This window comes from Corvus moneduloides, chromosome 4, assembly GCF_009650955.1.
Source record: "Corvus moneduloides isolate bCorMon1 chromosome 4, bCorMon1.pri, whole genome shotgun sequence".
NCBI lineage: Eukaryota > Metazoa > Chordata > Aves > Passeriformes > Corvidae > Corvus > Corvus moneduloides.
In genome coordinates, this window is record NC_045479.1 from 7,308,741 (window position 1) to 7,336,096 (window position 27,356).

At 42.6% G+C, this 27,356-nt stretch overlaps 2 protein-coding genes and 1 long non-coding RNA gene across 6 annotated transcripts in view; 2 read left to right on the forward strand and 1 right to left on the reverse strand.

Annotated features, from left to right (window-relative positions):
* The window catches only part of LOC116443037, a 50,827-nt gene extending 48,002 nt beyond the window's left edge, over positions 1–2,825 (reverse strand). For 3 of the 4 annotated variants that reach the window (XR_004239730.1, XM_032106847.1, XM_032106844.1), the window contains exon 1: positions 2,650–2,825. Coding sequence is in view for 3 of the 4 variants with exons in the window: in XM_032106847.1 (XP_031962738.1) it covers positions 2,650–2,761 (112 nt within the window). In the remaining variant the exon portion in view is untranslated. The remainder of the gene's footprint in view (positions 1–2,649) is intronic. The other variant, XM_032106846.1, reaches the window with a different exon arrangement.
* LOC116443041 lies at positions 1,984–4,383 on the forward strand. The gene is made up of 2 exons (XR_004239739.1): positions 1,984–2,316; positions 3,632–4,383. It is a non-coding gene; the product is annotated as an uncharacterized LOC116443041 (long non-coding RNA).
* A 9,226-nt stretch (positions 4,384–13,609) lies between these two features.
* Positions 13,610–27,356, forward strand: part of ARHGAP8 (Rho GTPase activating protein 8) — a 97,914-nt gene continuing 84,167 nt past the window's right edge. Inside the window, 1 exon segment of the mRNA XM_032105690.1 lies at positions 13,610–13,664. Coding sequence (XP_031961581.1) covers positions 13,610–13,664 — 55 coding nt within the window.

The following is a 27,356-nucleotide window of genomic DNA, read 5'->3' on the forward strand; positions in this document are numbered from 1 at the left end:
CTGTAAACTTTGCATTAAGTCCTTCTTACATGGCATAAAAAGCAAAACTGTTAAGATAACATGAAGTAAACGAAGAGACGTAAAATTAAAAGAATAGTAGCTGTATACAGTCTCAATTTTGCTATATATGAGAAATGAAGTAAATAAGCAAAATAATTTAATTGGAGAGAACAGCTGGCCACAACAGTCAGATGGACTTAGTTCCTTCTTGACTGAAAGAGAAAGAAGGAAGATCAAGCATTGGGAAAGGGCTGCCCAGGGAAGTGGTGGACTCATTGACCCTTGAGGTGTTGAGGAAACAACTGGACATGGCCCTCAGTGCTCTGGTCTAGTTGACAAGGTGGTGTTTGGTCAAATGTTGGTTTCAATAACCTTGGAGGTCTTTTCCCACCTTAATGATTCCATGATTCTAAGTGAATGGGATGTCTTCAGTAATTCGAATGCAGCCTTTCACATCTAAAGGATGTGAGAGACAGAGGCTTCAGACTGCCTTCTGTGTGCCCTCATACATGAATCAGTCAGTATTACATGTTTAGTATCCCCAAGTCTGATGACTGCAGTTACCCTTCACTCCCTTTTTAAGTTTTTGGGTGTTGGTGTTTCTCCCACCCCCCTTACTATTAAAATTATTAGAGTTTCACCAGAAGCCCAGGTGCTAGAAACACCACCTGATGCTCAGAACAGAGAGCATTTGGCATTTTCTCCATTCAAATGTGGTGTCTAGATTGGCTAGAATAAACTTTCTAACACAATTTGAAGCATTAGAAAGCAGGTATTCTTTATCTATACAGGACACACAGAGAATATCTCCTTATTCTGTGTGTGTGGTGAGACTTTACAAGAAGGTATTTATCCACCATAATCACACATACTCATTAAAATGTGCTTCTTATCCAACACATAAACATCACTTTTCTAGAACTAAATTGAGTGCATCTCCCTCCTACTGGAAGTTCTTTTATGGTCTTGGAGAGTCATAAAATGGCTCTCAGGTGGTCATATTCACTGAATGCTTCAATATTAAAGGTGGCCTTTTCTTTAAACTTTTTCTTTGGGCATGTGCTGTTGCTTCTGTGTTGCAAGACCTGCAAAAAACCCATGACTTGCAAAAAACCACCATAGTCCTTTTTATCAGTTTCTCCACTGGTTCCAGCCATGTTTATCATCCTGTATTCATACCTTTACATCCTTTTATCTTTTATTGCCATTTAGTCTTTAAGTTCTATTCAGCAACTTCAAGAGAACTGAAATTTTCTGTTCTCTCTGTTATTTATCAAGTGCTGTGCCTCATGCTCTATGTGATGAGCAATGCAAAGCATCCATGCACACCATGCTTACTAGAGAGAGAGCTTCCCGTTGTTCCTGGGCTCTGGCTGCACAGATGCTCACTGCCACAGCTCTGTGCTGACTCCCTGATTTCAGCTGCAGAGCAATGCCACGGTGTTTCTAACTTGGATGATGGTGCCTTGTGCCTAGCACACTGACCTCCCTGGTGCTTGTCCCCAGCAATTTGCCTGTGCAAAATAAAGGTAAGTCTGTAGAGATAAAACAGCACTGTCCAGAAGGGACAGTGTTGTAGACAGACTGCATAGAGGGGGAGAGATCAATGTTTGATTCCTTTTTAGATTCTCTTCTGTGATGTGCTACACAGCTCTTCCTCCAGCCCTTTAAATCTTTGGCTGCAAAGTACTGTGTGTTGGGATTATCATTCTGTAAATCCATTTCTTCTGTACGGGCATTTTTGAATTGGTAGAAGACATGGTAAAAATGTCTCAGTGCCTTTTGACAAAGACTGGGAAGGAGAAATTATTTTCTGTCAGTATTAGAGTGTATGTCAAGTAAGAACCACAAAGAACTTGCTGACAACTCATCACTTGGAGGATTTGTGTTGGGTTTTTTCTTGGTGTGTGTTGGGGAGGATGAAAGCTGGAGCTGGCAGCTGTAGGGCTGGCTCTGGATACCCACTCCCTGAAATGCTGTAACTTCGCCTATGCAATAAACAGCTTTCAAGAGAGCTGCCTGAAGTCCAGACATCCTCCGTGAAACTTTCTCCTATAAATTGGCGCTCAGCGTTTTAGAGGGGCAAAAAGGGATTTTTCCGCATATAGGAGACTTCTCGGTGAACGTGTAGTCAGTCGGTCACTGAAACAAAGTAACCTGAGTAGCTGCAAACGAGACGCTTGAAACAAAAGCGTGTGCAGCTGCTAAGAGGAGACGCCTGAAACAAAGGCATGTGGAGGCCGGATAGACACTGCGACGGGTCAGCGCCTGGACCGGACCTCAACGAGAGACACCTGCTGCGACCGGTCGGCAAAGGTAAGCACCGAGTAATCCAGTCATGGGTCAGCATGCGTCTGCCCAACAGAAGGATGTCTATCAGCACCTAAAACCGCTAATTAAGTCCAGTCCAACTAAATTGGCCAAAAAGAACTGAAAGATCTCATAGCATGGACTGTGGCCCATGTCCCAACCGCTGATTCTACAGCAGTCTACACCAGAGACTTTTGGGACTCAGTGGGAATCAAATTAATTAATGCCATATCACACCGGGACAAGAGAACCACAAAATTTACCCCAGCTTGTGCAGCGTTAGTGGAAATACTTGCTGCGCACCCCCCACCGCCGCGCAGCTCCACCCCGCCCCCTCACCCGCCGCCTCCTCGCCTGCCACCACCGAGATCGGCTGTGCCGGAGTCACGGAGCCAGTCCCCTGCGGTCCCACCGCCTCCTCGCCCGCCACCACGGAGATCGGCTGTGCCATCGCCGCCCCCACCAGGCACCATCCTCACGCCGCAGCCGCCCCCGCCGGGGTCCGCCGGCACCGCGCAGCCGTATCCCTCCGCCGCCCAGCAACATCCCTCCGCGCAGCGCAGCCTCGCCTCACAAGCCGCAAACGGGGGGGAACGGAGGGAAATGATGCAGCTCCAGTGGCAGGGGAGACGGAGAGCCGCTCTGCCGGAGCTGATCCTTTAAATCTAACAAAAGGAAACCCTGAAATGCAGCCAGATTTGTTTGCAATGAGCCCCAGAGTCTCGCCAGCGAGCGGCGGGGATCTTGCAACCCAGAAAGAGAAAACAAGTTCTGAGAGTTTGTCAGCGCTACTTTCTGAATAAAAAAATCCTCCAAAGTCCTCAGATTATTCTCAATTAACAGATCGGCATGAAATAAGACGCCAAATCTGTAAAGATGAAAGTCTTAATCTATTAGCTAAGCCTGTGATAGCTAGCCAACAGCCTGATAGTCCTAAAACGTGGGGTCCCATTAAAGAGCTAAGAAGGGCTGTAAGAAATAGTGGTATTTGCTCACCGTATTTTAAACAACTGCTAAAAAGTACCCTAAAAGGAACACATCAAACTTTAAAACGCATTTTAAATCAACAGAAAGGGGGAGAAGCCCAGGCTACACCTCAGAGAAGGTTGAATAAAGCCTTGTATGTTTATAATTTCTTGAACAGCTCTGCAGAAGAGCCTGACACTCCCCCCCCCCCCCCCCCCCCCTTTACAGATATTTCTTGAATAACAAAAAAGCAAAATTGAAAGAACAGCCCCCAGTTTTAATTAATTTAGAATCCGGAAAAATAGACCATATGATCTTATAACATGGGGAAAGGGATTTGCATGTCTCTCCACAGGTGAAGGAATCAAGTGGATTGCAGCAAAGAACGTGAAGCCGTACCACGCATCAAAGCCCATTGACGGTTCCACTTCAGCCAGTGACCCCGCGAGTGGAAGCCGAGAAGCAGGCACCCAAATGTGAACTAGGCAGAACCACTGAGAGAAGATCGTCTGCCAGAAACGGCTCAAGAAAAGAATGGAGTTTTATTATTATTTGTGCAGATGTGTGTTGCTTTTAACCTTTTGTTTTTGTTTTTGCAGTGAAGCTTTACTTGTAAATCAACCAAAGACAAATGTTTGGGTTGCTTTTAGCCAAGTCCGCAGGCTCCAACACCATCTGTTTATTCAACAAAAGCCCTGACAAACCCTTCTCAACCTGTTGAGTGCCTTTCCCAGAAGGTTTTGGTAATGTTATTTTTGATAAATATTAGCCATATGATAATCATCACATTTCTCCAACTCCCAGCCTGAGACACATAACTTATATTGATAATATTAAAGTTGATAAATTTGACCTTCAAAAATTAGAAATTTTAGGCACAGTAAAGAGTAAATGCCACTTCTTCTATGATCAGTGACTTGCTGACAGATGAAGAGGCTGTCAAACATGCCACTCTACAAAAAAGAGCTGCCCTTGACTGTCTTTTACTAGTACATGGGCATGGCTGTGAAGATTTTGAAGGATTGCGTTGTATGAACTTATCTGATCATTCTGCTTCTATTCATAAGCAGTTGCAAAACTTAAGAGATTTAGCTAACCAAATTACAACAGATGAACCATCCTGTCTAGACAGTTTGTTTGACGGTTGGAGCTTTGCACCTTGGCTGAAGGAACTTTATAAAATAAGCTTAATTATTTTAGTAGTGATAATTGTGGTTATAGTAGTAGTACACTGTGTACTTCAATGTGTGCAGAAAATAATGAATAAGACAATTTCTAATGTTTTAATAGTTCAACAGAAAGGGGGAGATGCTGGGGAGGATGAAAGTTTGGTAAGAAAGTTTCACAGGCATGTAGGCTTGGCAGAAAGATCTCTGAATGTAGAAACTGAGGATGAGGTAGAAATGAAAGCAAGTTTTGATATAGAATAAAAGATGTTTTGCTGAAACAGTGATCGATGAGTAACTGAGAAGGCAAAGGTTGGAGATGAGCTGGAAGGAGATTTTTAGGAGTAGGACAAAGGTATGTAACTACAAACAAAGACATGTTTTTCGCCAAGTAAATAAGTCTCAAGAAGAGCATAAGTAAATAGAAAACATGTCTTTACCAAAAAGAGAGATATGGCAGGCAAACAAGAAATGTTGATGTAGCAAGAAGAAGAAAGGTCTGAGAATTTTCCACTGTAAGCTTAAATTGTAACTTACTTTACTCTTGTGATTGGATAATAATGACTATAACATGGTGATGGTAGTAGCTATGATAGGCTATAGGCAAATGTAAAGGTATTGTGTATGGTGCTTATTGGTTGTTATGTATTAAGATACTCTGCAAAGAAAAGTATATAATGCTTTGTAACTTGAACAGAAAGCGGCTTCAGGTATGCCTACAGCTGGAGCTGGCAGCTGTAGGGCTGGCTCTGGATACCCACTCCCTGAAATGCTGTAACTTTGCCTATGCAATAAACAGCTTTCAAGAGAGCTGCCTGAAGTCCAGACATCCTTTGTGAAACTTTCTCCTATAGGTGTGAACTGGGAAGAATGAGCAAATAAAATTCCTATCCAGAGAAGAAGAGCAGAATAGCAATTACCCAAATTACAATTGGTCTAACATGGTATGAGGGTCCTCTATGTCCTTTGGCCTTTCAGCTTCCAACTGATGAGGCTCCAGTAGCTGTTGGTTGTCATTGTTCTGTACAAATTACAGCCTGCTAAAACTGGATTGATGCAAAACAGATTGTATTAAATCTGTTTTAATTACCCAGTTGCGTACTGTTTCCTTATGTAGCCTATTAGCCAAAGCTGTTGGATGCTACAGCTGACTTGACTTTTGGAGGTGAGGCAAGTGACTCTTGCTTATGGAAACAGTAAACTGGTTTACCATTGTGTCCAACTGTGTTCAGAATTTTGTTGGGTGATCTGTGCCCTTAGTAATCTCTCTGTGTCATGAAAGGAAATGGGTAAACCCTCTAATTTGAAAGAGAATTTGAAAGAGATGTGGTAAAATATTTGTGCTCAGCTTATGGGAAGCACAAAGATAAATACATATTTTGCAATATATTTCACTGCAGCATTGGGACCTGACTACAGACAGGAAAGCTAAAAATGCAACAGCAAAAAAAATGGGAAGAATATTAAGATAGAAGGATTGGGGGTTACATGTTTATGAACGAGATAGTTATTATTAGTTTAATTTAAATGGTTTTTAACCACTTGAGAGAGTTTCCTATATGTTCTTGTCTTGCAACTAAATGATGCTTCCTTCCCACTCCTGCAAGTTTTTTTCTTCTCCAAAGCCATAGTGCCAGTGATCTTGCATTCAGGAAATACCAGCTGAGCCTTTTTTAGCCTCAGTGTATATAGCTGAATTCAGTGCTCTTAATTATTTTCCAGCTTTGTTTTACAAGGTTTACAGACATTTAAATGTTACAGCATATTTAAATACTGAGATCAGTTCAATTGTCCTTATCTTTTTGTTTAATAAATACACAGTGTAAATTCTGCTTTGTCAGGTTGGGGTATGTGAATGCATGTGTGTGAGAGGAAATTCAATTATCAGCAGATAATTTTTTGCTCTTCTCAAAGCAAGTAGCTGTGATTACAGTTCATCCACGCACACTAAAAAACCCAGTACAAGCCCTTAATGTATGTCAGGCTCTGGATTTCCAGATTGCTGTTTTGACATCTAACATGGACAGAACTGTGTGGTGTTTTTAAATTTGTATCTTGGATTTTTCTGTGACATTCCCAGCTTTTTTGTGTGACATTGAGCTGTTAGCAGCTCACTTTACATTCATCGAGTGGATCTTGCACAGAAGCAGTTTTACTGAAGACAAAAAAAATATGTCTCAAAATGCTATAGTAAAATTTTGTGTATTGAAATCATCCCAGACCAAATATAATTTGATACATATGAATTGACAACAAGAATCTTCAATTAATGTACAGATTTTGATTCTGAAATAGATAGCAATGACTGGAAACAAACTGCAGTTTTGAGATATAAAATACTATTATAATTTTAGGATTCTAGATGGTGATTTTTAAATCTTGAAATGTAAGGTGCAGTACAAATGTTATTACTTCTTTATTTCTTATTGACACTGTAAGGTTTTATGGGGAATGTAGTTAGAAAATGGAGATCTGGTTGAATTCTAGGGCTTACCTAGAAGTTCAGGACCTTTTATTCCCATTCCTGGAAATGCATGCATTAGCTTCCTAATTCAGTTTTGGAGATTGCTTCCTCATGTATTACCTTAACAGCTGATTGACACTTGTTTTCACTGGCCCATTGTAGCATGAGTTGTGTATAGTCTATTTTATTTGATTACCCTGGAGGCCAAGATCTGCTTGACTTTTTACTTTCATCTGGCTTTGTTTGGTATACAGCAAAATTGGGCTCAGTGCAGTGAGATGCCAGTAAAAGCCATTCAATTTTGGCCATCCCCTGCCAGTGAAGGCTGTTTAATTTTGTGTGATGCTGAGGTTTTGTGTAACCCTGAGACCACCAGCTTCATGCTGAAAGAAACACGGGCAGTCTCAGTGATGTGACAGAAGCCATTTTCAGAGCTTGTCACACCGATATTGGGACAGGACTTCAGCAGCATTACAGCACTCCCGCTATTTTTGTGTTCTGCAGCTGCTTTGAAAGAAGAAGAGGGGTAAACCTGGCACAAGGGGTGGCAGCTCTCCCCATCTGGCAGTGGAGAAAGGGGATTCCCCTGCAGTGCTTAGTGGCAGTTTGGAGGCAACAGTCTGCTGATCACCACCATCATGCGGTGATGACAAAACAGTAGAGGGGAGAGTCAGGCAGTGCCTGCACTCAACAGAAATAGGGAAAGAATCACAGAATCAGAATCACAGATTGGTGTGTGTTGGAACAGACCTTAAAGATCATCTTGTCCCTCCCCCTGCCATGGGCAGAGACACCTTCCATTAGAGCAGGTTGCTCCAAGCGCCATCCAACCTGGCCTTGAACACTTCCAGGAGTGGGGTACCCACAGCTTCTTAGGGCAATCTGGGTCAAGGCCTCAAGACTCTCACAGGGAAGAAATTCTTCCTAATAGCTAATCTAAACTACTCTCTGTCAGTTTGAAGCCATTCCCCCTTGTCCTGTCACTCCAGTTCCTGATGCAGAGTCCTTCTCCAGCTTCCTTATAGGCCTTCAGATATGGGAAGGTGCTGTGGTGTCTCCACACAACCTTCTCTTCTCCAGACAAAATCCAGCAGTCCACAGCTCTTGCTCAGTATTCTCTCTTTCTGTGGTGCCAGGCTGTTGCTCAAACCCTATCTCCTAGTCCCTTCAGACTTACTTCTCCAGAATTCCATGTTTTTTTCTCTGAGTTTCATATGCCACTTCACCTCCAGAGTAAAGCCATAAGAGAGAAAAAAAAACCATATAGTTGATACTTGCCATCACCTTGCCTCTTTAGCTTACTGGTTATTTAGGTTATAAATGTGTTCTGCCAAGTACTTTGCACTGCAAGGATCTGTCCCTGAGTGCTTGTTAGGCATTGCTATCCTACTGTTCATTGAAAACTTTATGCCAGCTGAGGATGTAGTTATTAGCACTAATTGGTGTAACTGGGCTCATTTCACTTGACGCGATCAACAGTCTCCAATGTTTAAGAATCACTTTATTTGTAACAACACTTTATGCAACATCTTTGTACAGCCTCTCACATCTGCCTGAGGCATTTGCAATGTCATCAAAAAGCCACCTCTAACTTTGGTCACCCTAATGATGCACTATGAGTTCCAGCAAAGAAATTTGGTTTTCTTAAACAGATTTCAGAATAATGCTACCTTTCATGGTACTCGTTATTTTTAAAAATTACTTTACAACAACAAATATTCCTAGAACAGCAATATGTGAATAGAGATTAATGTTTTACATAGTGGGACAAGTCATTTCAAGTCTGCCCCTGTCTTGCCAAAAAATATCAAAGTTAAATGAAATTGATAATATGGAAATGACAGCACTCTCTTCACTTGCTAAATGCTCTTTCCTAGCCTCGAAGGCCCTCTCCCACAAGCTATGGAGTCCTCAGCAAGTCACATTTCATCTTAAACATGGAAAAAGAGATTCAGAGACATAGAGGCTGGTCCTTTTAGAACATTAATGAGAGACTAAGTGTTAGCATAAATGAAGGGGACAAACCCAGTATTTCACAAGGACTTAGGAAGAATAGATACGCTTCAGGTTTTAATAATTACAGACCCTATTCTGTTCATAGTTACTTAAATTACTTGAATGATGGTTGAATTCAATACAGGAGGCTCTGTCTAAATATAATTGATGATGAGTTAAATAGGCTTTAGGTCTGTTCTTCAACTTTCAGTGCTGTTCTCAAGGCGACGGACAGTAATTTACAGGGGTAGCAGCAATTCCTCAAAAGCTGGAAGCACCATTGATTTTGACCTAAGTTTTCAAGTAGGGAATTGCCAATCACTTCCCTGAAGGTTTCAGCTGCTGTGGGTGAAGCACACGTAGCACTGGCTCTTCACTTTGAGATGGCAAGATAGCCAATGTATCAATGCTGTCCTTTTGATAAAGCTCCCAGGCAGGAGCTGCTGTAGCACTACTTCTAGAAGTGGGGATTTTCAGACATCTCAGATATAATGATTTTCCCAAGTAGAGGACTTAATGTTGAGGTAAACAGAATTGCCCAATCAAAATTTATAAAGAAATAACATTTATTATGTGACCGAAATATCGGTCTCAAAAGCCACGATCGAGAAAAGCAGCACCGAGCCCGGGGTTGGAGCTGGGTGAACACATATAGATCTGATCTCTATAGCATCAGACCTCCCAAGTTCACGACTGCTGCTTTGGCTGGTCCCTTCTTATACAGTTTTTGGGCAGAGTCTGAATTAATTCTATTCTTCTCGTAATTTTAGCACATTCATGAAGTTTTCCTGTCCCAGAGTTGGGCTGCCCAAAGCCTTTCCTGGGTCCAATGAATTGTCCATCCTGGGTGATGAGTGGGCCATTTCTGGTGATGGAAGGGCCATCTCTGATGATGGATGGGCCATCTCTGGTTCCTGGAACAGTTATTTTTAGTTCCTGGAATGTCTGATTCCTTATCAGATGAGATGCAGATATCAGAATGTGGTGATCAAGTCGTCATGGTGCAAATGTCCCGGTGATAAGATCCAACCCCACCTAGGTGGAATCCTCACTTATTGTGAGACAACATCTTTTAGTGTTGTGAAATTTTTCTCTCAGCCAGGCTGGTGGAGGGATTTTGAAACTCTGTCTCTACATGGTCTGATTACATTCCAGTTTTATACATAATAGCACGAATTACATACTTTATTTATAACAATGTGCATTTATTATTTACCAGCAATACCCAATTGGCAGCAGACACAACAGATACCAAGAGATGGTCTTGGCAAGGATGGATCAAATGTAAAGTCACACAAAGAAAAATATCAAAGCCTACAAAGCAAATCTTGAATGAAAAGCTAATTGAAATTCACCACTGATTAGCTGTATAGGCTTCGGGATTCTAGTGCCAAGTGGAAGGTTTATTTGCACAAGTCTGGAGATTTGATTTTTGTTTTGGCCTTTATTCCTGGGTGCTGAGAAATTCATATAATTTTATCTAGTTTCTAAAGACACTGTATAAGGTGTTCTAAAACTACCCATAATTGCAGTAAGCAGATTTGCAAAATCCTTTCTCTTCTGTGCAAAGATGTTTATCATATGTATTATTCAACTACTCTGTAGTATACTAACTACAAAGCTATTTGTTGTTATCTGCTATCACTGGCAATTCCAGCTATCTTTATTGGAAACTCCAAGTATCTTTATTGCTGGAATCAAATTTAGAAAAAAAAATTGCTATCATACAGAAACATGCAGGCATACATACGGGATAAGGAATATTAATGACACAGAGATGAGCCTTCCTTTAAGCCAAAAAGATTTGTATAAGTTATTTGATAATAATTGTATTGAATTGGAGATTTTTGGTAGGATGAGCTAGAAAATAGTACTTCACCTGCACTCTCTGGAAGACCCTCTAGTAAGGTAACCTAACTCATTGCTGCCCCTGCTATGCTGCATTATTTCTGCATATTTCTTGGATTGTGCTTTCTTGGGCTCCTGGTTCCCTTCTCTTCTGCATTTGTGAAGATCCCAGCAGAGAAAAGCTGAAGGCTTGAGTTCCTCCAATGCATGTAAATAAAAGGCTATAGCCCAGTGTTGCTGCCTGCCCCTGAGGTGCAGCCTGGCCCGGGACTGGCCAGGCAAGTCCAGACTTGTTTCAACCATGTGCTCTGATTCCCCTTTGTTCTAAGCACCGGTAAAACTGAAAGTAACTCAGATTCCACTGAAACAGAGTCCAATTGGCTGGTTATCCTGGGTCCACCCCTAGTTCTCTCCTTTCCCTTCCCCCGAGTAGAAGATGAGCTGAGCGGGCTCCGCCCCCTCTTGCCTTGGCTCTCCTGTTAACAACTGCTCTTGTCTCTTTCTTGGAACAGGAGGAATAAAACAAACAGGATTGAAGCACAAGCTTGAGCTGTATTTCTACCTCTTTGCTTCTGCTATTGACATTGGCTTTACAGCTATCACTTGCTGCATTTTGGAGCCACTGAGTCACTGGATGGCCCGTGCCATCTCTCTAGGCAGCTCGGGGCTTTCTAAGGCGCATTAACGCTCAATGACTGAGCAAGCTGTAAGCAATCATCATTTGGCGCCCAATGTGCTATCTCTGAAGCTCAGTTCTACAGAGATTTTTAGGGTGTCCCGGTGAACCACGCGTCAGCTGGTATAAACCCTGTGCATGCAGTGCCAGCGCCCTGTAGCCTGCTGTTGCTTTTTGTGCAATATCTAGCTCAGAGCTTCAGCTAATCCCTCTCCACGCCACGTGGCATGGGGAGCGCTGAAAAAGCAGGAGACCCGTCTTGCTGATTTCTTTTCTCCGGACCTGCTTTCCTGTGGTGAATCCAGAATTCTGGTGAGTATTTCCCCGCTGGCTTGGGGGCTTGTGTCTTAAGCTGGTTTCAGTGCAAATTTTTTCTTTTTTTCCTCTTTTTTGCGATTTGGGGCTGAGGAATTGTGGTGTTGCTTTCATAATGGCATCTGAAGTTTCTGCACACCACAGAGGAATACATTACCAAGTTCAAAGCTACCTTTCTTGTACTGGGCATAAGTACCCTAAAAATCTAGTTCATTCTTTTGTGTGCTGGATTTTCAATACTTTCCTAATCTAATCTCCGAGGACATGAGATCTTCTGAATTTTGGGATAGTGTTGGGAGAAAACTCTCCTCTCTCAGACGATCAGGAGATGAAACAGTTTCAAAATTTTTTCCTCTCCTAAGTTACACTTTACCAGAGAAAAATGCAGTACAAGAAAAACCACTGCAAAAACCCCCTGTTAATTCCCTTATACCCTCTTCCAACCCCTGTGTCCCTGACCCCTCTTCCCCTACGCTGGAAAACACTGCTAGAACAGACTGCTTTTTAGCACAGGAGAGCTATCGACCTCCTGGCTCACCTGTGTCTCCTCAGCACCCTGCCTTGGACAGGAGTCCAGAGCCCATCCCAGGACCTTTCCAACCCCTTTTCTCCACTCCTTTGTCCCTGGCTTCAAGTCCATATGTTGTAAGCGTGCGAAAAAAACCCTTCTCCCCTGATCTCTTTTTTCCCAGGGACAGCAATAGCCATGTGCTTGCAGCCTGGGAAAAAACCCCTCCACCCAACCCCTTTTCCCCAAGTCTATTTGTCTCCAATAATGGCGGACGCCATGTGTCCTCATCTCCGAACTACACCTCCCATAATCCCTTTCACCTCCATCCCATAAATCCCTTCTTGTCCCCATCCCCTCCCACGCCCGCGTCAGAGCCTACCCCCGCCCTCAGCCCCGCCCCCACGGTGTCATGTTTCACCCCCCCTCTGTTCCTGCCCATGATGCAAGTACTGCCCCTGTCTCCCACAACCCCGCCCCCAACCCCTCCCTTCCTCCTGGTGCCTCTGTCCCTCCACTCCCCGCCCCTGCCCCTCTACTCCCCACCCCTGCTTCCCATTGGCCCTCCCCAGGTTCCCATGTTCATGTGACTACCCCTTTACATCCGGGAACCCCTGGCTACCAGGAAGTACCTCCTGCTGCTATTACACCCTCTCGTGCTAGCACAGGAGTGAACCCTGGCTGGACCCTTTTCCCATATTCTAATATCAAAGATTTGTGCAAGGCAATTAAGGAGTTTGGGATGCATAGTAACTATTTTAAGAGCCTTTTAAGTGCTACCTTTTCTACACATCTGCTAGTGCCTCATGATTTGATTACAATAATGCAAACTCTTCTCACACCTGGTGAATTTGTGTTGTGGAAACAACAGTGGAAGCTAATTTTATCCAATTTATTGCAAATTCTGTGGCATACTCCAGATAATTGTCTGGATTTTGACAACAATTATATCACATTAGACCTTTTATCTGGTGACAATAATATGGCAAATCCTCAAAAACAAGCAATGCTTATTCCTCGTCCAGTTCTTCTTGAAATAACACGTGCTGCTGAAAAGGCCTTAACGTTACTACCATCTCAAACTCCTGAATCTCATTATACCAACATCAAACAATTGCCAACTGAAAATATTATACAGTTTTATAACCGTTTGCATGAAGCTATCTTTTCCCAGGTCCCTAATCCTGACCTGCAACAAGCGTTCCTACTCGAACTGCTCCAGGCAAATATGAATGATGCTTGCAAGCAAGTGATCCTGAGTCTTCCCTTGCGTCCACCCCCAACTGTTGAAACCATCCTCAAAGTTTGTACAGAGAAAGTGCAGCTGAACACAACTGTTCCTTTTTTGAAAAAAAGTAGGGATGGTGGGGGAGGTTGTGGAGAACGCGATGGGTACAGGGGAAACTCAATCTCGAGGTAACCTTGTATTCTACTGTTATCAGAAAAAGGGACATGTAGCTCAGAATTGCAGAGCAATTATAACTGCTGATAAAAACTCTTCAAAGACTGTTTCCCCAGGTCAACAGCAGGGAAACTAACGGCGCAACACGTCACAGTTCCGTGTTCAGACAAAAACAGAGCTGCGGACAAAGCAACATGGACTCCTGGACTTAGGTTTAAGGTAACCTGTGATGAAATACACCATTTTAACAACAACAAACAGACTGCGATACCAATCACATTCCAAAATGTGGACCACATACCAGACTTTACATACCTCTTTGTTATTGGGGACACTCGGGAAACACCTGCTGGGATAGAGGTTACACCCACGCTCATGAAAGTGGATCAGAATGGGGGTTCTAGCCTAATGGTACCCTGTATATGTCCACCATACTTTATGCCAAAGGGTCAAGTCATTGCACAAGCCACTCCACTGACCAAATACCTGCCCACAGATGGTCATATCCCAGCCATCTGTTGGACTGAAGTTCTGGGAAATGATAAACGTATAGTGGAATGTAAGCTCCGTCATGGATCACATAAAATCAGTATCATGGGAATGATAGACACAGGTGCTGATGTGTCTGTCATTCCATTTGATAAGTGGCCTGCACAATGGGAATTGCAATCTCAGGGTATCATACAAAGGATTGGAAGTACCCAAATTGGGAAGCAATCCAAAAACATCATTCAAATTCAAGGTCCAGAAGGACAAATAGAGACACTTTGTCCGTATGTCCTGGACACCAAATTCACCCTGTGGGGAAGGGATGCCATGTCTCAGTGGGGAACAAACATTTGTATCACCCCTAGACATCGAAATTTTCCCTTGTGGCCAGTGGAGCTGAGTGCCATCCACAAAAATTAACTTGGAAAACTGATGAACCAGTGTCGGTTAACCAGTGGTCGCTTGTAGCGGGTTGAGTTCGTAAACTGGGCAGAAACACCAATTAAGTGTAGTGGTTTTGGTTCAAAATATTCATTACTTACTTATTTTCCTTCTGTGAGATAAGAATTAGGAGAAAGCAAAGCAGGCACAAACCTTAAACAGTTGCAGTACAATGAAAGAGTTTTATTACTAATAGAATTAAAAGTAAAGAGAAATAACAAGAAATTAAAGCAAATTCCCCCCCCCCCTTCCCAGCACTTCTCTCCTTTTACCCAACTCGCACAAAGGATAACAGAACATGGGATGTTAGTCAGTGTTGCAGCTCTTGAAAAGTCTCTCTCTTATGCTTAAGGAAAAAAGGGTTTTCTTCAGTTGCACGTGGTTCCCAAACTGCCACCAACAGCAGACCCGCCCGGAAACAATCAATCTGCTGTGGTGTAAAACATCTCTCCCATGAAAAATCTCACAGTTCCTTCACACTGCAAAACATGGGCCATCACATGGGGTTATTCATCTTTTTAAGGATAAGTTATTTTGGCCTGAACACAAAGGCTTTCTTCGCCACAAGTCTCTAAAACCCTCTCACTGCTTCTATATAGCTTGGCATAGGCACTCTTCCCAATCTTCACAGGCCACACGTGGATTCTCCATCCCCCCATGTACTTCAAATGGATTAAAGAGACAAACAGTCCATGATATTACAGTTTCTTACCATGGCATGCAAGAAGTTTTTTTAAGCTACGCGCGAGAATCACGGCACCGCCCTCTTTTCTCCTGTCGTCATTTTCAGCTTCATCTCACATGACTCACTTTCTCTCTGACTCTAAAGCTGCCATGTTGAAGAGTGTTCTTGTTCAGGCTTTACGGTAGAGAAAGCCTCGGTCCCTTTGTGCTGGTGGCTGCATGGTGTCTTCTTCAGCACGAAGTGTGCTGGCTGCAGAAAGGAGGCTACGTCAGCTCCCGTTGGCTCCGCTGGCTCTGCATGGAGAGGAGAAGGACCCGCCTGTCCCAAGAAGCCGCGCTGGATGGGTTTAGCTGCGTGGCAGTCCATGGCTGGTTTTAGCTGCCTGTGGCTCTGGGACAGTCCCCCCCAGCGACCCAGGGTCTGTGCCGCAGTGTTGGGAAAGGGGGGAAAGGAGAAGTGGCCCCGGCCCGGCCTGGCGGGGCCTGGAGGCTCGGAGCCCCCCCACCTTCCAGCAGGCGAGCTAGGACAAAAGGCAATTCCCGCCTTTCCGTGTGGTTTAAATATGTAAATTGTGAGAAGCCTCATTAGTCTAAAAGACTGTCCATCAACTCAGGTTCAACCCACTACATCGCTAAAAGAAGAAAACTTAGAGGCACTCAAAACATTAGTAAATGAATAATTAGCTAAAGGGAACATCGCACCAACCAATAGCCCCTGGAACTCACCCGTGTTTGTAATACAAAAACCGGGAAAGAACAGGTGGCACCTTCTCCAAGATCTCAGGGAAATCAATGAAGTTATTGAAGACATGGGACCCCTTCAACCAGGTATGCCATCACTTTCAATGCTCCCACAACATTGGCATTTGGCTGTCCTTGATATTAAAGATTGCTTCTTTCATATTCCACTCCACCCTGCAGATGCCTCTCGATTTGCATTTTCCATGCCCTCTATTAATCGTAAAGCCCCCATGAAACATTACCATTGGCTCGTGCTTCCCCAAGGTATGAAAAATTCCCCAACTCTCTGTCAAGAGTATATTGCTAGAATTCTATCTCCCATCCGTGAAAAGCAGAGAAAGCCATCATCCTACATTACATGGATGATGTGCTGGTATGTGCTCCCAATAACCGATAGCTTGAGCAGACCCTTAACATGGTGATCGAGGCCCTAGAGGCCAAGGGCTTTGAATTACAACCAGAAAAATTGCAGAGAGCAAGCCCTTGGAAATACCTCGGACTCAAAATCACAGAGACCTCTATCACCCCAACACCCATCACCATTAATAATAACCCAAAAACATTAGCAGAATTGCAACAGCTCTGTGGGTCACTGACTTATATAAGACCCTGGTTGGGACTCACCACAGAGGATATAGCTCCTATTATGAACCTACTGTCAGGGGAAGGCGGTCCAGCATCCCCTAGATCCCTGACAGAAGAGGCAAGGCAGTCTCTCAAAAAGATACAAGAGGTCATTTCCACCAGGCAAGCACACAGGTATCAGCCCTCCCTACCCTTTAAGCTTGTCGTTCTAGGGGAGGTACCACGCTTTCATGGCCTCATTTTTCAGTGGGACAAAGAGCAGAAGGACCACCTCATCATAACTGAATGGGTGTTCCTCCCACTCCAACCACCTAAGACCATCACCAAGCCACAAGAATTGATGGCAAAAATCATCAAGGGTAGAGCAAGGCTCCGCATCCTAGCAGGATGTGACTTTGCATGCATCTACTTACCTGTAACAACAGACTCATTAGATCATCTGCTTCAAAATTATATAAATTTACAATTTACATTAGACAGTTACTCAGGCCAATTATCAAATCATTACCCAAAATATCACTTGTTTAACCTGGCATTCTCTTTTATCCCTCAAGAAATTCAAAGTAGAAAACCTCTTGATGCTCTAACCATTTTTACCGATGGTTCGGGAAAATCTAAAAAATCAGTACTGACGTGGAAAAATCCAAAGACTCAAAAGTGGGAATCTGACGTAAAGGTAATCCAGGGGTCACTACAAGTAGCTGAACTGGCAGCCGTTGTCAGAGCATTTGAGAGATTCAAAGAACCCTTTAATTTGGTCACTGATTCAGCATATGTAGCTGGAGTAACTGTGAGAGCAGAACATGCTCTCCTAAAAGAAGTCCCAAACAAGAAAATTTATGATCTGCTCTCAAAGGTAATTTATCTAGTTTCCCACCAAGAGCATCCCTATTTTGTCGTGCATGTGAGGTCACATACAAACCTGCCAGGATTTATTGCAGAGGATAATCGTAGAGCTGATGCCCTGGCTATGCCAGCAGACTTAGTTTTATCAGCCGACTTACCAAAGCTGCCCCAAGTTTTTAAACAGGCAAAATTGAGCCATGCCATGTATCATCAAAATATTCCTGCTCTTATCCGCATGTTCCACCTATCGCGGACACAGGCAAAAGCAATAGTGGCGACATGTCCCAACTGCCAGAAGCTACAGCTTCCATCACTGGGCATGGGGGTCAATCCCCGATGCATTAATAGCGGTGAAGTGTGGCAGATGGATGTCACACATTTCCCTGAATTTGGGGAGATTAAAATATGTTAATGTTTCTTTTGATACCTTCTCTGGTGCCATATGCCTCTACACATGCTGGTGAAAAGGCTAAGGACATCGAAAAACATCTTGTCCAAGCTTTTGCTGTGCTTGGTGTACCTAAAGAGATAAAAACTGATAATGGGCCTGCCTACACCTCTCAGGAGTTCAAAAACTTTCATCAGCAGTGGGGGTTTCGACATGTTACAGGTCCTCACTCCCCAGCTGATCAGAGCATTGTTGAATGTGCCCATCAAACTCTTAAACTAATGCTGCTATAACAATCAGGAACCACTAAACTCAACTCACCTGTCCTCAGACTCAGCAAAGCATTGTTTACCATAAATTTCCTGAACAGCACCTTTGAGGATCCGAACCCTCCTCCGATCTATCGTCATTTCCAGAACACCAGGAGACAGAAACTGAAGGAAAATCCAGAAGTCCTGATCCGAGACCCAGAGACTCAAAAGATCCAAGGTCTGTACAAACTTATAACTTGGGGATGTGGATACGCCAGTGTTTCCACCCCTCAGGGACTGAGGTGGATACCCAGCAAGTGGGTAAAACTTTATGTCACTTCCACAAAGGTCAAAGAGGTCAAAACTGCCTCCTGGAGGAGATGCTGTAAGGAAAATTCTGATTTTGCACCTCCAGTTGGGCTCCTTGCACTGAATTTTGATGTTAATCCCCTAAGTTAATTTATGCTGTTTTGCACTCACATTTTGTACTTTATTTTGTAAATCCTCATCCTGATACCCCATACCATAGATGTCCTGACTAACCTCCTGAGTTTTCTAACTGGGGGACTAGTTTAAAGACATCTTAGGTAGTGTCGGGTTGTAGGGACGATGGATTTCAATTATGTTTTGCACTGTTGTTTTATTACTGTTTTGTGCACTTACTCAGGGTTACAGCCCAGCTTTAAAGAAAAAAATGGGGAATTGTTGCTGCCTGTCCCTGAGGTGCAGCCTGGCCCGGGACTGGCCAGGCAAGTCCAGACTTGTTTCAACCATGTGCTCTGAATCCCCTTTGTTCTAAGCATGGGTAAAACTGAAAGTAACTCGGACTCCACTGAAACAGAGTCCGATTGGCTGGTTATCCCGGATCCACCCCTAGTTCTCTCCTTTCCCTTCCCCCGAGTAGAAGATGAGCTGAGCGGGCTCCGCCCCCTCTTGCCTTGGCTCTCCTGTTAACAACTGCTCCTGTCTCTTTCTCGGGACAGGAGGAATAAAACAAACAGGATTGAAGCACAAGCTTGAGCTGTATTTCTACCTCTTTGCTTCTGCTATTGACATTGGCTTTACAGCTATCACTTGCTGCATTTTGGAGCCACTGAGTCACTGGATGGCCCATGCCATCTCTCTAGGCAGCTCGGGGCTTTCTAAGGTGCAACAGTGAGCTGAACGACTGAGCAACCTGTGAGCAATCGTCAGCCCAGAGATTGAGTAATACCATCTACAGAATATGTAGAATTTCCCATGTAGTTTTGGGACTTTCTGAAGAAAGTTTCTGCATAAGTATAGAGATTTTCAAAGAATTTCTAAGCACTATGAACCTTTCTTTTAATTCTTCCAGCTTTATTTCCAATGGCTTTTGGCTTTTTCATGTGCAGTGGTTGCTCATAGTAATAACCCTGAAGAGAAAAGGCAGCATAAAGCTTCTGAAAATAAAAGAGATGCTTGTAATATCACTGCCCTCTCTACAGGGACTTCTGTAAACTGATTCCTTGCTGCACTCAGCATGTAAACATCCAGAAGCAGAATGTTGTTTGTGGAATTTATAATAGAACCGGGGATTCCAAAAATTGATCCACAAAGTCTTATAACTACAGGAGCTCCAAACTATACATTTTCCATCTGCCTTGACTTTGCTGGTTTTCAAACACAACTCAGTTTGCATTTACATCCTATTTGGAATAATTTTCACTTGGTACATCCTTACAAAGAGACTGTGGAGAAGAATGATTATCTGCCAAGAACTGAAGTGTTTGGGAATATTCTTTGTGTGTTATTTAAATGAATGACTTCTTTTATCACCCTTGAAATATGCATCATCACTTTGGCAACCTCTGTGTGGTGGAAGGTGTGCAGTGCAATGAGACGCAGAAATGAACAAGAGGCAGACAGCAGGGCTACATGATGAATGAGAAAAATAAGTCATTAGGAAAGCCTGGGGTAAAATCAGAAGGGGCAAAAAAAAATCTCTCTCACGTGGCTGAGGTAGGAAAATGGGGTTGGTTTCATTTTTTCTGTCTTGGCAGATGTCTGGGACTGCTTGCAAAGGCTTAGAGGGAAAACGTGCATGAAAAATGCAAAAGTTCATGAAAAAGCATAAACTCCTCACTTCCAGTGTTCAATTATTTTATGACATTATTTTATTTTCTCTGACTCCCTGTTATTTTCCACTGATTCCTCTGTCCTTCCTATGAATAAAATGTACCAATGCCATTACTCACACCCCCCCTCTCTGCAAGGCTCTGTAGCTGCAATCATTTTTGCTGCTCCAAAAGCTTCTTCTTCCCCATGAGCTCTTTGGTTATCAAATATGATTTTCAGTCATAGAATCTCTATCCCTATATTCCTGCCATCTCTGTATCCCGCCTGCAGACATCAATGAGCACTTGCCATCAGCAGGCTTATTTCCAGAACGTCGGCTCCAACACCCTCAGCTCTGCTCTAAGCCCCAACATTTTGTTTGCCTATGTCCTCTACCTGTTTGAGGAGGTACATAAAAAATACATTTCTCTCAGTAACTGAATAGCATTTTTTATCTTCCTGATAAAAATATTATTATTTCAGTAAAAAAAAGCCCCCCAAACCTATTCTCTTGCATTGGGTTTTGCTTATTCTTTTTTTTTCCGGAGTAGTATCTTCAGATCATGATTAAAGAGATGAAATGAAATGCTTTTCAAATTAATTTTTCAATACGGTCATTAAAAATGATCGTATTGAAAAATAGGATATGCCTGTAATAGTGTGCAACTCAGAATTAATGTTTTCAAGGATAACATGATAGTTTGCTTTTCAATGAATTATGATTGAAAAGTTTAAATGTTACAAACTTTTGCTGTCCTGTAACTTTGTGGAATTCCAACACCAGTGCATATCTGTGCAACACCTTTTTTTTCCTTTTTTTTTCTCTTTTAATTTTTTTTTTACTTGCCCAGCTTAAATCTGCATATTATCCTTTTGCTACATGTGACTCCCAGTAGGGTTCTTGAATATGTACAATACATAAATCATCAAATCATAGAATCACAAAATGGTTTGAATTGGAAGGGTCCTTAAAGATCACCCAGTTCCACTCCCTGCTTGTCCTTGGACACTTCCAGGGATGGGGCAGCCACAGCTTCTCTGGGCAACTCTGGCAATAAGCAGGGCCTCGCTACCCTCACAGGGAAGAATTTCTTCCTAATAGCTAATCTAAATTCATTCACTTTTTTTTTTTTTTTTAATGGTGGGGTTTTTTTTAACCCTAAGTACATTCATGGAAATCCTGGTCTTTGATGAAAATGGCAGTACATGGACAGAACACCTTATTCATATTTCTATCAGCATCCCTTTTTTATATCAGTATATCAATATGCAATCAGTATATCAATACAGGTAAAGCAGTTCAATTTTTTAGTGTTAGGAAGATGTTACGTGTTATTTTCTTGGAATAAATTATATATATAAAAAGCATCAAACCCCATAAGCCTTTGAAGCTTGGGCATGTACTGTGTACTTGCTCCTGTTAATATAAAAAGCAGTAGTGGTGCCACCACCTTCTATATTCATTTGTTAATTGGCTGCTTATCTCATCCCCATGAGAAGTCCTAACTCCATTCATCATGAGTTCTTTAACCACTCTGAACACATTAAATCAACCTGCAAATACCTGGATTTCCTCCACTGCACCTCCTCATCCTACAGAACCACAGTATCCAGCATAGCTTTTTCTTGGTACTTTTTTCTTTCCTGATGGATTTCAGATATTGTTCATACTAGTTTAGCTGCTTATCAGGCACACTCTAATGTATCCCCATTATCCCCACAAACTTGTTGCACTGTTACAAGATCACTAGACTGTCTTGCATTGCTTTAACCAACTAATGTTATTTAGCTTTAAGCACATATATTCCATTGGTTTAGGAATGCTTCTTGTCTTCTGAATTCCCTCTTCTTCTTCTTTTTTTTTTTTTTTAAATAAAAAGTGAGTATGTTTTAGGGCATTATAGGTGGGATACATATTTGAGAACCTGTGTGACAGCATCACTAGTTTTGTGAATACTGCATTATTTTTCACACATACCAGAAAAACAGAATTGCTACGCTACCTCAATTATTCCCACATCTAAAATCTTCTCCAAATTACATTTGTAGAAAGATGTTCCATGGCCAAAACATGTGATAGGATAAAGGTGTAATATACATGTAGCACAAATCTATTTGGGAAGATAGATTACTATTCCCTTCAGGATTATAAAGTCTCTGTTTAGGGATTGGTTTTGTGCTTAGCATGCCAAGTGTTCGTTTATGCAATTTGTCTTCCACAGTCATGGTCTGACTGTCCTCTTTGTGGGATGCCAGAAACTCATCTAGAGCAGAGATGCGTTGGAAAGCCCATGTGTCTGAACTTTGGCCTTTTGTATGATCTCTCTTACCCAGACATGCTACTTAGAGATTTGGCAATTGACCTTTTAGAAATTTCTGGCAACCTGTTTACGTTTTCTCAACAACGACCTCTCAAAGCCCTTTCTAAATGATGGTTTTGACCTCTGCAATTCACTATAGCACTAAAGTATTTACATTTCTGTGCTTCAAAGTGTTCCTTTTCAGGAAGAGACTGCATAAATAGAGAAACTAATACCACATTTGTAAGCACATTCAGCAAAAAATGCTGATAATCCCACACTGCTGGATGATGATTTGTCTTTTTGGCTTGTCTTTAGTGAGGCACTGGGGAATTTGCACAAATCCAGAGACAGGTAGGCATAAAACCTTGATGAATAGCTCCCTTGGCTTGAACACTAAGCAGCAGCCCCTGTTTGAGTGATGAACAAAAGGTATTAAAATGATAGTTATACAACAGTAAGAGATGCTTTCTCAGGGTGCTTCATCAGCACTGACAATTACCTTGTTAATGATGCGTTTGCAGAGGAGCTTGCTGGACTTACTGGATCCAGCTCAGGCCACCCCCAGCATCACCAGGATCAGCTGAACTCTTCCCACCTCAATGAAGGCAGAGTTTTTTGCACTGTGATTTATCAACACATGCTGCTTGGATGAAATACTATTATATTTGTACACTGGCTTTAAAAAATATTTTCACTCTTGAAAAAAGCCTGGTTGACGTAGAATATGAGCCACTGAATTATAATACTTTACATTTTGCTAAGAACAGTCTAAATATGCAAATTTATAGAAGGGGAAGCAATATTATTACTCCTGTTTAGGATGGATTTGATAGAAATAATTCTCTCGTCACTTGTTACAAGAACTAATAATTTAGCTTTGTCTGTAGAAAGGGAAAAGCCAGCAATAGTGTTACAATGTAGATTGCATAAACTGGTTGAGTGTCAATGCCTCTTTCCCTGTCACAATGACCGCCACTGACCACTGCCCAGGCTAGCTCCTGTGGTATGCGACAGGAGTGGGGAGCAGCTGGAGGCTCTCGGCTTCAAAGCTGCTCCTCAGGAGTTCAGCTCTGCCCAGGGGAGCTGAAGCTCCAGGTACAGTGGCTGTCAGCAGTCCCGACGAGGGAGAGGATAAAAAGTAGCAAGGAGGCTTCCCACACGGGATGATCCAAGTTTATTGGAGGCAACTCCCAGGAGACAAGCCTCGAGCAGCTCCACGGAACCTCTTATAAAGGGAGGTGTTACAATGGGGATGGCTTAACTGGGGACCAATAGAAATCTCTAAGGGAGGGATAGGGACGAGGATAGACATTTCCTTGGGCCAATAGCCTCAAGGGGAGGAGGGAAAGGGATCACATGCCCCAATGGGGCATCGAGGTTTAGGGGATTTCCAAAGGGGGAGGTATCTAGAGGGGTAGGGTCTCGGGGGATTGACGGGGACCATATAAGGGTAAATTGGGAGGGTTCAGGAGATGGACACTGGACCTTCGGGAACAACAGGAGGGGTTTGGGTGATTGATAGGGAAAGAGCTAGAACAAGGGGAGGAGAACAACCATGTAGGGAGCACTGGGGGAGCGGCTTGGGTCTGGGGCAAACCAACTGAGAATAGGAGTGGGGAAGGTAGGGATGAACCATTGGGGTACAGAAAACTTATATAAAAATACAATAGAGGTATCGCATCACCACATTTCCCCATAACATCTTAGGAAGAGGAAAAGATTTCTAGTGTTACACCATAGTTTTAATTGACGCAGACCACATCTTAGGCAAGCTCCCTGACCATTCAATTACCATATAAATAAGAATGTGGGTATCTCCCCTCATATCAGCATCTTGCTTTTTTTGTTGTTGACAAAAAATGTTAATGGCTAAGAGCAGCTTTTCATTTGAACAATGACTTAATGCTTCTGTGAATTTCAGATGGTGGAATAAGCCCTTTCTGTAAAAGTTTGCAATTTCCCTGGAGTTCACCAACTACCTTTACTCAAGGGAAAAAAAAGGCAAATGGGAGACTTCAAACCTCAGCACCTGATGGGGTGCTGCTGTGGTTTACAAATCTGTTTAGGGAGAGGAAGTATTCAAGTCCTCTGCTGTCTTTTGTTCAGAAGACTGTCATTGATGGCAGAGAGGAAAAGGCCCAGTGGTGTGTGATTTAGTGTGATCAGGCTTGTTTTTTGTGCCTCTCCAGGTGGAGGTGATCCTTGGCAGGTACACACTTCAGGTGTACAAGATCAGTGAGGAAAGAAGCACCCTGTCTTGGGTTGCAGTGTATTCTATTACCATCCTCAGGAGCTGTTGAAATCAGGTGGGGCAGTGTTTCCTTGCCTCCTTCCCCCAGACTATCTTGCTGTTAATGGCCCATCATTGTCCTGCCGCATGACTCAGAGATAACTCCCTCCGGACTATCTTCTGTTAATGAGCCTAATCAACACTTTGCCTCATGACTCATTACCCCATTGTGAGATGCTCCACCCAGAGGGAGGAACCAAGCATCCCATCGTGGATATAAGCTGAGACTGAACACTAGAGACAACCCCTTTCCACTGGATTTCCAGAGGACAGGAGCTACACAGCCACCATTGGACTTTCTGAGGAGGAGCAGACCCTTTTTTCTACAGGATCACTGCTTCAGAGGACTGCAGCCACCATTCTACCAGACTGCTACCACCACCCTGCCTAACAGGGACTCGGGTTGTATCTTGACTCTGTCAGTTTGAAACAGTGTTTTCTTTTCGTTTTTTTTTTCTTTCCTTTTCTTTAGCTTCCTCATTAAATTTGTTATTCTGACTTGGTGTCTCCCACTGGTTTGTTTTCAAACTAGTACACACCCCTACCTTCTTTTGACATGATTGTAAAAGAGGCAACAAATTCGAGTGAAAATGAATTCTGTGCAGGGCACTAATGTTAAATGTTCAAGATGGAAATTAGTTATGGGATTCAGTGCTAGCTGTCATGCCTCCTTCATTCTCCACTGCAAACCATTCCTCCTACAAGAAGTTTTGTTGTCTCACTTCATTTTTCAGTGGTTCATTTTTCATTTGCTAGATAGTCAGTGAATTCCAAAATATCCTGCTGCCTTATTTTCCATTGCTTTCCCAAACTTGGCACACCTGACATCAAAATGACTTTGATCCAGCTGAAAAATCAGTAACACTCCAGTCAAAATGAGAAAAATGGTGGGCAACAGCATTTAAACCAATCATGAGAGGTCTCTGATAGTGTATGAAGACGTGGTTCAACAGCCAGCCCCTAGGCCCTTCTCATGTTCTTAAGGGAAGCTCCCAATTCAAACAGGCATTGCAGTTCAAATCACTTTCCTAATTTAGGATGAAAAATAAAGGCAATACCATGCTCCCCACACCTCATTTCTGAAATAATTTAGACTTGAACACTGACTACTTAACAGGAGTTTGGAGCATGACAAGGAAGGTGAGAAAGTGGTTTGAGGCTGGAGTGTGTCTCAGTGCAGCATCCCAGTCTGTATTTCTACACTGAGGTTCACAGAAGGGCTCTGCCAGTGGTGCTTACGAGACAGAGCTTGCTGTTAAAACTGCAGACAGTTCTGAATCAGCTGTTAAAAAATCAACTTCCACTAGATGGAAGGCTCTTCGTTCTGTTTGCTCCTCATATCTTCCTCCACCTCACTGAGTCTGGGACCTGAAGGCCACTGTGCTTTGATTGCACCCCCATGTCACTTGGAAAAGCACTTACATTCCACAGACAATTCACTCTGCAAGGACCATCTTCTCTGTCTGATTTTTTAAAGGCGTACTTAGCACATCTGTCTGAAAAATCCAAACTGTTAATTAGCTCCAGATGATATATTTGTTGAAGTAGAAAGCAAGAAAAGTATCAGGCTTTTCACAATAATGATTTGTTTTTTCCAAGTGAATTCCTCAAAGTATCTATGTCTTTCTATTCCTTTCACTGTAGAATAAGAATCTATTACCATACATAGTCTTGCTAGAAAGGAAAATAATCTGTGTTGTATATACAATTGGAATGGTGCTGGTAGAGGAATGCGTAAATAGATAAGCTTGTATTTGCTGCAATCAGCCTTTGTGCAATAAAAGGTGCAATACTGCAATAATTGTGCTGTAACAAAATGACCTGTTTCATTAGAATGGAAGGGTTTTCCTGTTAGTGGAATAAGATTTAGCTTAACCATCTTTATCAAACTGGAAAAAATTAAGTCAAGCAAGTGTGACACTGATACAGAAATAAAAAACCACATTAAGAAAATCCAGTTTGAGTTCTCTTTATATACCTTCTGGGACATTGGTGTAAACTTGTATTCCTAATTAAATACATCATTTTGAAAAGCAAAACACATTATTCCACAATAGTGTACAGAGAAGTTTCAACATAACAGATAGACGTCAACAGAAGCCATATGGAAAATTAATGGGATTGTCTCGCTTTGTTGCCCATTATCATCTTGTTCAAGTTCCATATGGTGATTGAGCTCTATTTACATTACTCTGATGTGTAGGCAACTATGTTGTTGGATCTGTTAACAAATTAATAAAAATCTACTGCCATATGTGCTGATTCTACTGTTTGCTGTTGTATTTGCACTGGAAAGTGGTTTGGGAATTTTTGTTCTCTGTTCTGTTCTGATAATAATAATGTCCCTTCTGTCTTGGGGTGATTTTATGATGATACGTTATTCCCTAATCATCTGCTTTAAGCTCAGAAATGGCTGCTGTAGCTTTAAGATGGACCCGGGGGGTGGGGTAGGGAGCCTTGGGCTCCTGCCCCGTTTGGTTCAAACACTCTCTCTCTGGGTGCTTGGACTGCGGTAGACCGAGACGCTACATTGTTCCTTTTTTTTTTGATTAGTTTTTGCTAGCTTGAAGCAAGAAGTTTCTTTTTCTTTCCCTTCCCCTAGCCTGGAAGCT